At 42.6% G+C, this 14,991-nt stretch overlaps 1 protein-coding gene across 2 annotated transcripts in view; it reads left to right on the top strand.

Annotated features, from left to right (window-relative positions):
* Positions 1-14,991, top strand: part of BABAM2 (BRISC and BRCA1 A complex member 2) — a 2,993,168-nt gene that overhangs the window by 650,411 nt on the left and 2,327,766 nt on the right. For both annotated transcript variants that reach the window (XM_044085207.1, XM_044085201.1), the window contains exon 4: positions 1,047-1,141. In XM_044085207.1, coding sequence (XP_043941142.1) covers positions 1,047-1,141 — 95 coding nt within the window. The remainder of the gene's footprint in view (positions 1-1,046; positions 1,142-14,991) is intronic.

The raw sequence follows: 14,991 nt of genomic DNA, 5'->3' as shown, positions 1-14,991 counted from the left end.
GTAAAAGGCTGGCACAGCTTCGAGGATGGAAGAGACTTCTCATCAGTAAGAAATGAATGAAGATCAACAACACAGATGGAACGTTATGGTAAGACATAACCTCTTTTTTTGATATCTTTTGTTTTTTGGATTGATGTATCTTTGTTCTAAGGGGTAGGTGGTATTGACTGTGTGAGGAGTTAGTCATTAGGGGATATCTCAAGGGATCTAACTTATAAGGTGCTATCAATGTGCTTGTTTGAGCCCTGACTTTCTTTCTTCATCTCCTGTCTCTATTAATACTATGGGAATTGTGCAGCAAACTCTATCTGGGACTTTGTTGATACAGCAGAGCATTATAGATACAGGCAGGAGCTCAAGAGCTGGATCCTAAGTATGAAATAAGCAGCCAAGTCAGATCCGGGGATCGGATCCGAACCCATATGTTGAGGAAGAATGAAAATGGACAACACAGATACCTAGTTATGGTAGAACATAACTTTTAATTTTGTTCCATGATTCCAGAAGCACTGTATTTTAATTTTATTTATTTATTTTTTTATTTTCATTTTTTAAGCCAGCAGGCTCTCTTCGTTCATTGTGAAACACTTTAATTTTTAAGTATCTGTATGTCTGGTGATTGGTGCTGAGGTTAAGGTCAAAAACTGTAGCTCCTGTGGTGCAGGTTTTGATTCCCTTGGCCCTCATTTGCCTATTGTGTGACCCTGAGTAAGTCCCTTAACCAGCCATTGCTCCCAAGTCCCCCTGAAAAAAGATTGTGTCCAGTGGGCCTACCGGGATAATGAAGATTATTATTGTTTTATGGGAGTAAACTTTAGAAACAGAACGTTTTGTATATAAACTTGAAAGCATTTAGCATTAAGTTTATAATAAACTAATATGCACTTGCTGCAGTTTGGTGTGTGGACGCTTGCTGCTGTTGTGATTCTTGGTAACATTTTTGAAAGTTTTTTCCTCGTAGAAAGAGGTTTGTTATTGAGTAGGATTGCTGTGAAGATCTAAGTGTTTGTTACTGAAGTTTCTTTTTTGTTCTGTCTGAATCCTAGGGGATATTATTTTTAATGCGCATTTTCCAGAACTGCCTCCAGATTTTATCTTTGGAGAAGATGTGGATTTTCTACCAGAGCCTTCAGCACTGCATGTATGTATGTCCATAAGAACATTGAATGAAGTTGTTGTGCATTTTGCAGCTTAGCCTAGGGATCTAGTTAAGACAGATTTTATCTTTGAACTATAGTGCTCACTCATGCTGGCTATGGTGGTTTGTCTTTCTCATACTTGTAGGGGTGTGGCAGAAACACTTTTTGTTTTGTTTTTCATTTCTAGCCTGAAGCAATTCTGGTAAAAAGAGTACAAGCTTTCCATTTGTGAAACATTTTTATAATAGTCTTAAATAGCAGTCTTTTTGAGAATGAATTATAGAAATGGTAGAACATTCTGTCCTGTTTCATGCAGGTGTCAAGTTTTCTTCCCAATACAGAGTTCTTTATTTGCCTCTATTAAAATTATAGAAAGTAGTTTGCCCAGAATGCAGGTGACTTGGTTCTTAGTGTTACGATTTTTAGACACAAGGTCATAAATTCAAATTCCAGATCAGTGTTGTGTGGTATTTTCACTGTTGTCTACCATTACGTTATTTCCTCAGCAAGTTTATGACTTCAGACAAGACTCTTACAACATGCCAGAAACAAATATTTTTTATAGTATGATTTCCCAGACTGAAGTTATTTTAACTTCATATGGTAGTTGTACACATGCCCTCAGTTTAATTGATTTTCTAACCATATAAATGAAGTAGTCCTTTAAGGGCCCCTTTCAGCCGTGATATTGGCCACTGGGACATAGTTAAATGTGTGTGTATGTGTCTGTGTGTGTGCCTGTGCACCTGTTTGGATAGTTTGGGGAAGAAAGTCCAAAAAAGAATGAGCATAAAGAGAAAATCCACACAGCCATACAGAAAGCATACAAACTCCATATGTGCAGTGGCTTGTTGTCAAGACTGAACCTCTGACCCTACAGCTGATACACAAATCACAACCATTGTGCTGATTATGTTTACAGTAAATAAATAAATATTCAAATACATGTTAACAGTATATTGAAAATAGTGTTACCTTTTCTCCTAAATCTCTGATGCCTTCGCAGTTAAATTAAAAAAAAATGGCATGTAGCTTAATCTAATTACTTTTCCAGAAACAGCTAAACCTAGAGAAGATGCTGGCTCATGGCCTTGGCATTTGCTTGGACTGGCAGTGACCCAGGTTCAACTGTTGACCCAGGCGTTTGAAGGCCAGTCAGGATAGGTGTGAACAGGCTTTTGCTTTCTTACCTTTGCCTGAGGCGGGGGGGGGTGAGTGTATGTCACATGTGCAGTCCACCACTTAGATTCCATTTTAATGAGCTGACCTGCCAGTAGGACTTGTCTTTTGTGCAAGTAGATTCAACTCATTCCATACCCATGGCTTTGATGCTTTTCAGAATACTTTAGTGGAATGGCTAATTAAAAAAAAAAAAAAGTAATACACAGAATTAGATGAAACGTCTTTAGTTTCAACAGTATCTACAATCCTGTTTGAAAACTTCCCTTTTCACTGAGAAGGGTCTCTCTCGTGTTTTTCTTTCCCTAACAAATTCATAAACAGCACCTTTCAACTCGCAGGACTTGTTTTGCAAGCTTTTATTACTGATAATTGATGGTAATGGGTGTTCTTCATTGTTCAAGGTGTATCTTAATAAAGTGAAAATGAAGAGGGGACTTAAAATATTATTAAATTAAGATATTACTCCATTCTGCATTAGCTGCAAGCATTGTGTTTGGATTTTACTGGTTTTGTAGTATAGGCTGTTATTTCAGGAGTTGAGCATAAGCATTAAACTTGTAAGGCAAGGTCACCCAGACTTTGGGTATAGTTGCAGGAGACTGGTTATAATTCTTGAACTGTATAAATGACTTTGGGGTATTGCTAATTTGTGAGCCTTGCATATCAACTTAATTACTAATGACAGTTAAGTTTTCTATAAAGAACGAAAATCTTAGGAAAGCTAAAATGTACCACAGTAGTTATGCAGTAAATCCAACCAGAGTCTTTGACAAAGCAGAGAAACATCTCTGTGAAAATTACTTACAAACCTCCCTTTATCAGGGCATCTTGAAAGATGTACACAGTACCCCTGAGGACTCAACTGTTTCTGCATGCTGCCTCTTGAATACTCATTGACACTTTAGTTTGTAACAGTATATTAAGGCCTAAAAGCCAGACTTGGGTTTACTTTGGCCTATCTAAAACATGTATTACCTTTGAAAACACAACTGTTTCAGAACACTGTTGAATGCACAGTAACCAGAAAGACACTGGGACACAGAGGTGATGTAATATAGCAATAACCCACGCCTGGGTGTGGGTAACGCTGGATTTACCCACGGTTGGTGTGGTTTGGTCACGAGGGTGAAGCCCGAGTGGCCAAACAAAGACAACCGTGGGTAAATCCAGCATTACCCACACCCAGAAGTGGGTTATTGCTATTATACAATGACATAATTTAAGAGAAAAAAAATTACTTTTCTTAAATAATAGCATTGTATAATGCCTCCTTGCTGCCCTTCCGCAGCTGTCTGGTAGTCTGCGGCAGGTCTGATGTACTGCGCATGCGTATACTTACGCAGTACATCAGAGCTGTGGGCAAAAGCAATGGTGAAAGCAAGATCTCCATTGCTTTTCAAACTGTCTCGCTATGTTAAAGGAGTTTAACATAGCGAAACAGCTTTAAAAAAATTCTCCGTTGCTGTTTTTAAAGCTGTCTCGCTATGATAAACCCATTATTTAACATAGCGAGACAGTTTTGAAAAAAAGCAACGGAGAAAGCAAGATCTCCGTTGCTTTTTAAAGTGTCTCGCTATGTTAAATGGGTTTAACATAGCGAGACAGCTTTAAAAACAGCAACGGAGATGCTCTGCTGCTTTTTTTAAAGCTTTCTCTCTATGTTAAACTCATTTAACATAGCGAGATAGGTTGTAAAAAGCAATGGAGAGCTTGCTTTCGCCGTTGCTGTAAAAAAAAAAAAATTTTTCCATTACTATAACTTTGATTTACAATGTGCATGCTGACCAATCAACATGCACATTTTGGAATATTAATGGGGGGGGGGGGGGTTGTTGTATAATAACATTTATTGCATCCACATAGGGTTGCAATTACTCACTATTTCAAGCTAATAGGAGCCCTTCAGTGGGAGTTGAATGGACACTGATACACAAGTCTGCAACAGTACACATAGATAAGTAAGCCAGACTTGGAATTACTTTAGCCTATAAAAAGTAGATGAGTTTATCACCGCTCAGAAGCCTCTCTCAATGCAATAAGGAGGATATGAATGTATCACAAAATACCATCATACTGGGAGACTTCAACTACCCAAATATAGATTGGGTACATTATTCTAGCCCTAATACCCTAGCCCAAAGGTTCCTGGAATTCATAAATTTAAATGCACTGGAACAACTAGTCACCTCTCCCACTAGGGGAGATAATATACTAGACCTGATCATCACAAACATGGGGACAAAATGCTCCACACCGGAAGTATACCCCTCACTAGTGAGATCTGACCACAAACTAATCACCCTGGATATACATATCCCACCTCCACGCCCAGCACAAAAGACCACAGTGAAAAACTTCTCAAAAGCAGACTTCACTCTTTATAAGACTGAGATGGTATCCTTTAAGCCCACTGTGCCAGTGGATACCACATCCCACAATGCCGAATCCTTCACAAATGCTTTCTATGGACATCTCCAAGAATGCATGGATCATGCAATCCCAAACAAATCCAAGTCCCTCTCCACCAAATGTAAGCATCCTGTCTGGTGGACCTCAGCCATAAACAAATTGTATAACAAAAGAAGGAAGCTACTGCACGTCAGAGCGAAATCCCATGAAGGGAAGACATCTCTGATCAACATTAGCAGAAAACTACGTTCTCTCATAAAAACATCCAAGGCAAACTTTGAGAGAAAAATCGCTAAGGACACTAAAGATAACCACAAAGCCTTCTTCAGCTATGTTAGAAACCTGGGCGGAAACCCTCAGATATGCTCAGAGTTGATTCACAACAACAAAAAATACACTGAACCCACAGATATTGCTAACATCCTGGCTGACAGGTTCAGTGCAAATTTCTCGCCTCCTTCACCCCCAAAAGAAGAAATACTTATCCCAGCTGAATGTAATCTCCCTGTCATCTCAGATGTCCAAGTGAGAACCGCCCTAAACAAAGCATCAATGGGACCTGACGGTATCCCGGGGTGTGTGTTACGTGAACTCCAAGAGGAGCTAAACCCACACATAAAAATGCTATTTAACCTTAGCCTTACTTCGGGATATGTACCTGAACACTGGCGTACAGCAACAGTGGTCCCACTCCACAAGGGGGGTGCCTCTACAGACCCTGGAAACTACCGCCCCATAAGCTTGACTAGCCTGGTCTGCAAAGCTATGGAAAGAATCATTATGGAACTCATAAACGGAGACATAGGGGACCTACAGACGCTTGACCCCACCCAGTTCGGCTTTGTAAAGGGCAGATCCTGCCTTTTAAACCTGGTTGACTTTTTTGAAACAGTCACTAGAGCCATTGATGAGGGCAAAGCAGTCCATACAGCATATCTGGACTTGGCTAAGGCCTTAGACACAATACCCCACTCAGGCATCATAGATAAGCTAAACAGCTTAAAAGTAAACCCTTATGTCACTAGATGGGTTGCAAACTGGCTAAAGGACAGAACCCATAAAGTTAAAATCGCTGGAGCAATGTCAGACTCAAAGCCAGTCACAAGTGGTGTCCCACAGGGATCTGTCCTGGGACCCCTCTTGTTCGGCATTTATTTCTCAGATGTTAAAGCAAACATGGGAGGGCTGTGGCTGACAAAGTTCGCAGATGAATGCAAACTAGGCGCCATAGTCGATACACCAGCAGATACACACATCCTACAAAAAGGCCTCACTGAAACGGACAACTGGTGTCGTAGTCACGGCCTTAAACTAAATACCAAAAAATGTATAGTCATCCCTTTTGGAAAAAACAACGTACCCACAAATTATCACATAGCAACCCACTGAGTACGGAAAAAGTAATCAGAGACCTAGGGACCCAAGTAGACAGCGACCTCTCATTTGACACCCACATTGCCAAAGTGGTTAGAAAAACATTCTACCTTGCACACCTCATCATGAAGGGTTTCACATCCAGATCCAAGGATGTCATTGTACCCCTATATTCCTCCGTCATCAGACCCATGATTGAGTACAATGCGCCATTTGGTATGTACCTCACCCGGCACTTGTAACAGCTGGAGAGACCACAAAAGTACCTCACCAAAAGGATCAAGGGTCTCCAACATATGTCTTATTCTGCCAGACTAAAGAAACGTCAGCTCTATTCAGTAGCATACCGCCTGCTCAGAGGTGATCTCTGCCTGACGTACAAGGCCATGTCCAATCAGGATCTGATGGACATGCTCCACCTCAAAAAATCCAAATCCATCAGGACCACGAGAGCTAAAGACTTAAACCTCGGCACAAGTATGAATAGGACATGCTGGAGGGATAGATTCATAACCCAGAGGCTTCCCATGCTTTGGAACAGGATCCCAGTTCGTATTAGGCAGAGCCCCTCACTGACTCTCTTCAAGAGAAATCTTGATGAGTGGATGGGAGATCGTAAGTTTACCCCAGGGGTCACATCTGTGTCACTGCTAGACAGGGGCACAGTAAACTAATTCTATTATATAAGGGGACCTTCACTGTGTCACTACTAGACAGAGGCACAGTATTCTAGATTTATTCTGTACATTTTTGTACCACTTCATGGGGTGGCAAAAGCCACATCACTATGGCTAGGCTTACAAATGCCCCAGGGCAGATAGCCTAGTACTATACTATGAAACTATGAAACTGTGAAACTATTGTCTTGTGCTGTAACTGTTTTTCACATTCTCCCATGAAGAAGGCACATCCTTGAGCAAAAATGCTTTAAAACATTGTTTTGTATTTGATGTATTGTTGCAGTCAGATAATACCATGGAATAGTATGGCTGGTATGTCGGGCTTTATTACTATCTGCCTTATTAACATGTAGGAGACTCTTAGACTCCACTAGCTATAGATGTGTGTCTTCTCTTTCTTGGGCTCATCTTTGTAATATGTGAGAGTCGAGGTCTTTTTTGAAACACTTATCCTTATATTATTTTAGGGGAGAGTTCAAAATAAGGCTGAAAAAAGAAAGCAAAAAGAGTCCCACAGCAGATGCGTATAGGACTGGTACATAGAAACCTTCGTAAAACAAAGTATATGTGTAAAATCAGTTGTGGATGTCCCTTTATGTAGGTATAAAATATAATGTCATTCATATTCTAAAACATACATGCTGATTGGACATAGCAGTCATTATACCTGTTGCAAATATAGTATTACTCACTCGTGTTAATGAGTTTTGTTGCCATGCTGAAAATGAGTATTGCTGCAACTACTAGCTGGCAAACAGAGAGCAGTTTATGTATTTTTTTTCTGTGCCACTAATTCTTCCCTTTAAGTGCTTTTACTGTGCGAAGTACATTGTGTACATTTGAATAGCAGCAACATGTAAACAGGAAAATTTGTATTGTAGAAAAACAGCAGTTATGACTGCTGTCAGTTTGATAGATGTGCTAAAAATAAGTAGAGCTACAGCTGTTGCCTAGGACACATTTGACTCTGAATATATCAGATTTTGATGAGTCCTGCAGTCAAGAGGCTGGTGCAAAGGGGTTGGGGATAGACTCTGAAACTTTTGGATCTGCCCCCTCCACTTTGGCTCTCAACAGTTCGGTATTGGCTTAGGAGCTGAGCCAGACTGGTTCTTGGAACATGCCTTTATCAGGTTCCTCAGAATCTACAGTGGCTGCTTTGAGACCTGTTTCAGTTTTGGCCTTTAAGGCCTTTGAGAGAGTCCTTAATGTCTAGAGAGCAGGTATTTCCCAACCCCCCCACATGGAGATTTCTCTTCCTCCACTGGGTTCTTTGGGTCCTCTGCCTTCTCTTTCTGCCACTTTGAGACAGCCAGACCCTCAAGGCCTTGAGAAATCCATGCTACGGGCTCCACATCTGCTTTGGAGTCTTCCCTGGAGCATCCCACTGGGGAAGTACACTGAAAGCATGTGTGGAAAATAAGGCACTTGGACTCTCCTCGGGAGTCCCTCACCAAGAATACTGATTTCAATGGGGGAAAGGGTCCCCCAGATCCCTCCATTAAGATTACTTTGGCGAGTTGCTAGAGTTATTGTAGTGGGGGGATGGTCTACTGATGCCCCCTCCCAAGAGGAATCAGTATTCCTTGAAACTTGTACAGCCAGCCCATCTACTTCTTGGGTGCTCCCTGCCATGGATGAACTAGTGGATTTGGTTTCAAGTTGAGCTTGGAAGGAAATGGATGTGGTTGAACCAATTTACTGCAAAAAGTATTAATTTCCCAGAAGGATAGACCCTTCTGAAGAAAGGGTCCTTTGGTGGATTCTATGGAGGTATCAGTGACCACCAAGAAAGAGCTTGTGGAGGAGTCCAGGGCATTATACAAATCTGGAAAGTAGGTGTATGCTTCCACTACTGTCGCACAAAGAGCACTAAACTATCTGGCAAATGTAACACATCTTCAAAGGACATGAAGGAGCTCTTCATGTGTCTCTTGGGCTCCTTATCTGTAGAAGACCGAAAAACAGTGGATACACAACTGGCTATACTCCAAACCCTCTCAAACGTGTCCAGGAGCCTTATTCTCAATGCAGCTTTTGGTACATAGAGAGCAGCTGGTACTGACATATTGATTCGTTGACATTCCTGGATGCACCTCTTTGACTTTGCTGAACACTTTAAAACTTCCTTCATTAATGCTTCCACTTTCTTTGGACCTAAGGTGAAAGAGATGCTGTCTAGAAGGGAGCAGGATAGCAAGACCTTGCCTGCCATTGGAATAAGCTTCTCTATCCTCCCCCACTGGACCTTCTCCATGAACCAGCAAGAGGGCAAGAAGCTGCAGTTCCACAAATCACAAGGTTTTGCACCTTACACCTCTACTGATGGACCCCACCCCAAGGCAGAGAGAAGAATAATCACAATGGATGTCACCCTCACAGCAGAGGTGGTCTGCAGGATAAATGTCCTGACTGAAATCAATATTGCAGTATTTCAAACCGATAGGTTTTCACTGCTGATGTCTGGCAGGAGTATCGAAGCTTATACCTTCCAGGAGCATAAGTATGACGTATGACCTGGTTTACTATCAAAAGCTTGAAACTCACAACCGTGAACGTTGATTTACGCAACGCATATGCTCGACTCATAAATATTAATTGGTTCCAAAGGTCGACGTATCAACATCGACAATGTACTGTCGATATTAATATTGGCAGCTGCTGTTGCCAACCATGCTGCTTGTCCCTGCCGCATGTATTTCCTTCCTAACTGGCGTTCAACATCGACATTCCGACAGTCGCTCATACCATCTTCGAAGAGGTGGCTGTCCTGTAACTGACTTTCAAGAATTTGATTGTAAACCCATATGACCTATGCTCTCCAAGCAGAGGGGTATATAGAGGGATGTATGACCATAAATCCTCAGACTGTATCACCACCAGCCCAAATGCAGGTCTTAGTCTGATCTTCGTTTGATTGTTGCTATCATTAGCTTCTCAAATTCAGATAAGCTCTCTGTTTGGGAAACTTCCTTCTTGCATAAACTGTTTTGCTGTATTTCGTTAGATGTCGGCTAGGAGGGGTAAGTGGGAATGTAGTAGGTATATTCCCTACAAAGATCTACATTGTAGGTGTCTCGTCTGCCTAGGCACAGAACATTACTGTAAAGCTTGTTCCATTTGCTTATGCTATGTACAAAAGACTTTGTGATCCCATTTGTCCTTGTTAAACAATTTCTTGGAGACCCAATGACTGAAACATTTGGTTCACTCCAAGATGACTAACCCTGCCACATTGGATGTGCCTCCACCTCATAAGAAAAAACTCAGAGGGCTTAGGCCTGATAGTCTGGCACAGTTTGACTCTGACGTACCCTCAGAGGTTATAAAAGCCGTGGTGTATCTGACTTTGCCTCAGAAACCCTCTGCAGCAACCCCAACGGAAGCCAGTATGGCAGCAGATGATCACACACCCAGAGAGACTGCTACTGCAGCTGAGAAGAGAGAACTGCAGATCATTATCTCAGAGGGACCAGAAAACATCCTGAAGATTATAGTGTGTGAAGAGATCCATGGAAAACTGATTGAGATATGTCAGGAGTCATTGACTCCATGTTTGATTCATGCTGATGTTACCCCAAAGAAAAAGTGACAAAAGAACTAAGCATGCTTCCTCTTCTCTGGAGTAGATGGACTTTTCTCAGGGCCTGTTTAAAGTTATTATGACTGTTAAACCTCCTTCCTTTTCAGCTGCTCTGCCCACTCCACAGAAGTTTAGTGTGGAATCTTCTGAGGAGAATGAGACCTCAGATTCTGATGCCCACTGCTTAGCTTACTCCTTTCAGATTCACTTTCCTGGTCAACTGCCCTCAGATGATGAAAATTTCCTCTCTCCTGATTTCCCTGTGGAAGAAGCATCCTTCAGAGACTATTATAAATATGGTGAAAATTTTTGAGTGGAAGTCTGAGCAAATCTTTGATATCCAAAAGAGATATCAGAGTCTTTTAGAGGTGGGCAGTCCAGCCCCTTTCCCTGTCCCCTCCAGTTCCTGGAGGCCTTTCTAGGCATTTCACTTCCACATTCACAGCTCCAGACTCTTGGCTCCCAGCTCCCAAAAGACCAGACAGATTCTTCAAAGTTCCAGGTGATCTTAAGTTTCTTTTTAAGACTCCTGCAACTGACAATTCATCTGTTTCCTTAACCTCAGACAAACCATCTAAGCTACTGCCAAATGCTAATGCCCTGCCATCAGTCAAGGACAGCAAGGCTATGGATAGGTGAGGAAAAATGCTCTGCATTTCTTCTGACGTGGCCTTCAGGACCATTAATTATCAGACCAGATGACTAAATACTTTTTATCTATCCTAATCTGCACAAGGCTGTGGCTGACATCTCAGGCATAGACTCAAAGCAACAAATGTAGTACTTCGTAAATTAGGCCACTCAAGTGGTTAAGCATAGTAAAAAATGCAGCTGTGATGCTGTTATGCCTGTTCCAGAGCAGCTGTTTCTGGTAAAGTCATTTGGAGATATACCTGGTTGCATAACCAACCCTGCCAAAAGATTTTTAAGCTAAACTCCTATAGTCCCCCCATTGGCAGGGGCTTTTTGTTTGGACTAGAGGCAGCTAGCTTATTCAAAACATTGAAAGACCAAGACAGAACTGTGAAAGACTGCAGAAAATCCTTCTTACCTCTTTGTCCAGATACCAGAAAAATTACCTGGCCAGATACCAGAGAAATTACCTGGCCAAGCTCACTTCCTTTGTTAGACTGGAACATAGGCCTTCTCAGAAACACAAGAAGACACTCAGAAAAAAAATTCCAGAAAAAACTGAAAGGAATCCTAGATCTGGGGGGGCCTCCCTTAACAGAAAAGTCAATGTGAATACCTTCTCATTCCGTCTCCCCCTCGGTCCTACCCTTCCCCTTTCAAAAAGACTTGCTCTTTTCATTACAATTGGGAAAAGATTACCACAGAAAAGTGTGTACTCATCATCATCAAAAAAGATTACATTATGTCCTTGAAGGGACTACCTCACTTCAAAGGCATTCTCTTCCGCCTCACAACCAGTTAAATGTTCTCCCTCCCTCCCTTTGGGACCTACAGTCCCAAGGCACTATAGAGCAGTTCCTCCTCAGTTTGGGGGATGAGGATTCTACTCCAACTGTTTCTGGTCCCAAGAAAGGAGGGCAGTGGAAGACCCATAATGGATCTCTCCCAGCTCAACACCTTCCTCAAGGTACTCACTTTCAAAATGCTGTCTTTTCAGATCCTTCTCCCTTTTATCCTTCTGCTAGCCATTCTAGTATCTTTGGATTTGAAGGATGCCTTCCTGCATATCACATACATTCTTGTTGCAGAAATTCCTGAGATTCTGTACTGGCTGATGACATTTTCAGTTTACTGCTTTGCCTTTTGGTCTTTATACAGCCCAGGAGTTTTCACAAAGTGCCTCACACCAGTTAAAGCCTTTTGCAGGACTCAGGGAATGCAGTTATTCACCTACCTGATCTGCTCTCACCCCCCCCTCCCGAAGACACAGATCTATCCCATGCCTTGTATCAAGGAGATCCTTCAGTAGGCGATACACGTGAACCTCAATCCAGGCCTGACTTTTATAGTGTAGACTCCAAGACAAGAGCTGTACATAGACTCCTCAGATGGGGCTTGGGGGCATGGGTGGGAATCTGCAAGGTCCGTGTTTGTTGGCAGTCTAATCTCAAGAAAATGCATCAACCTGGAAGAGATGAGGGCTCTAATTCAAGCCCTAGAAGTCTTCAGCACCTCTGGAAACCAGGACCTGTAAGAGTATTCACAGACAACACAACATTCATGTGGTACATAAGTAAGCAACGAGGAAACGGATCATGCTAGTTATGCTGATTGGCTCAGATTGCTTGGGACCTAGCCATCAAGGCAGTTATGTCCCCTCAAACATTCTATCCCAGGACAAGTCCTGTCACACTCTCAGCAGATCCTTCCGAGACCCTCCCTCATGAATGGATGCTCAATAAAGGTGTCTTCCTAGACATAATACACAGATAGAGAACACTTCAGATAAGGCTTACTTGCCTCATAGAGCAACAAACAACTCCCCTTGTTTTACACTAGGAATCCTTCCATGCCCCTTGGCTTGGAGGCGTGATGTTTCCTTCCAGTGGACAGAGAAATTTCTTTATGCCTTCCCTCTACTTTATCTGCTACTGAAAGTTCTACTAAAGATCTAAAAAGAAAAAAAAATCTACTGGTGTCTCCCTTGTGGCCAATGCAGCATTGTTCTTCCTTCTGTACCACTCAGTCAGGGGCAGTCTCCACAAGATACCCACAAAGCGAACCTAATCACACAACAGGAGGGCTTGTTGCTTCACTCCAACATATCATCCTTCATCTTAAATCTATGGACAATAAGATTCTGATCCCTTCCAGACATCAGTTTTCTGAGGACATGTTCCAGGTACTTCAGGAAGCAAGGAGACTCAGCACCCTAAAATTCTACATAGTCAAATGGAAGAAATTTTCAATATGGTGCCAAGCTAGCCATCAGATCCTATAAAATCAGAGGTTCATAGGTAGGTACTAGGCTATCGGCCCAAGGGCTTACGTAAGCCTAGCCAACAAGGTTCCCTGGCTTACGCCACCCAAGAAAGTTATTTTCCAATGCCACTGTCGAGCAGAGACACAGAAGTGATCCCCAGGGTGTATTTCCTATTTCCCATCCACTCATTAAGATTTTTCTTGAAGAGTGCTAATGAAGATCTTTGCTTGACATAGATGGGGTAGCCTGTTCCAGAGTATGGGAAGTCTCTGGGACAGGAATTTATCCCTCCAGCATGTACTGTTTATTGTGGTGACAAAGTTTAGGTCCCTAGAGCGTGTAGCTCGGAGGGATTGGGATTTCTTTAGGGGTAGCATGTCCAACAGCTCTGGGTTTGACATAGCTTTATATGTTAGGCAGAGATCACCTCGGAGTAAGCGATTTGCTACGGAGTAAAGCTGGAGTTTTTTGAGGCGGTCAGTGGTAGGGCATTTGTTTGAGGCCAGTAATCCTCTCTGTGAGGTACTTCTGTGGCCTTTCCAGCTGCTGCAGATGTCTTGTGAGGTACATTCCAAAAGGGGCGTTGTACTCTATAATGGGTCTAATGAGTGTCGAATAGAGGGGAACAATAACCTCTTTTTTTCCTGGATGAGAACCCTTTTATGATGAGGTGTGCCACGTAGAAGGACTTCCTGACTACTCTGGCGATGTGACTATCAAAGGAGAGACTATTGTCCACCTGGGTCCCAAGGTCTCTTATGACGCATTCAGTGTTAAGTAGATTGCTGCCTATGTGGTAGTTCATGGGTACAAAGTTTTTACCAAAGGGGATGACACTGCACTTTTTGGCATTGAGCTTGAGGCCATGGCTCTGACACCAGGCATCTGTAGGATGTCCACATCATTTGGGGACTTGACTATGGCTCCTAGTTTGCAGTCATCTGTGAACTTCATTAGCCAGAGGCCTTATGTGTTAGCCTGTACTTCAGAGAAGTAGATACCAAACAGGAGAGGTCCCAGGACGGAACCCTGTGGTACTCCACTTGTCACTTGTTTGAGGTTAGATTTGGAGTCTGCAACTTTTACAGTGTGGGTTCTGTCAGTATGCCAGTTGGCAACCCATCTTGTGACGTAGGGATTTATACCTAGTTTAGTAAGTTTAACTATAATTCCAGAATGGGGGATGGTGTTGAAAGCCTTGGCGAGGTCAAGATAGGCTGTGTGAGCCACCTTACCCTCATCTACGGCTTTGGTGACTGCCTCAAAGAAGTCGATCAGGTTCAGGAGGCATGATCTGCATTTCACAAACCCAAACTGGGTGGGATCCAGAGTTTGGAGGTTACCAATGTCTTTGTTTATTGAGTTCCATGATGATACGTTCCATGGCCTTGCAGACCTGGCTCGTCAGTCTAATAGGTCAATAGTTCCTGGGATCAGTGGTGGCTCCCCCTTTGTGGAGTGGGATAACTGTTGCTGTGCGCCATTCAGTGGGCACAAAGCCTGATGCGAGGCTATTATTGAACATGGTGCTTAAGTGGGGAGCCAGTTTGTTCTGAAGTTCGTGTAAAACGTGGCCTGGGATGTTGTCCGGTCCCATGGATGCTGTGTTTTTGGCTTTAGAGAGTGCAGCTTTTACCTGCGTAGTTGTGATTACAGTGACTCTGCATTCTTCCTGTATAGATATGGGCCCTTTAGGGGGTGAGGGGGGGGGTAAAGTTAGCACTGAAC

Source organism: Protopterus annectens, chromosome 1.part1 (assembly GCF_019279795.1).
Source record: "Protopterus annectens isolate FY-2018-M chromosome 1.part1, PAN1.0, whole genome shotgun sequence".
In the NCBI taxonomy this organism is placed as follows: Eukaryota; Metazoa; Chordata; order Ceratodontiformes; family Protopteridae; genus Protopterus; species Protopterus annectens.
The sequence above is the reverse complement of the archived record's forward strand: the minus strand, read 5'-3'. Positions and strand labels throughout refer to the sequence as shown.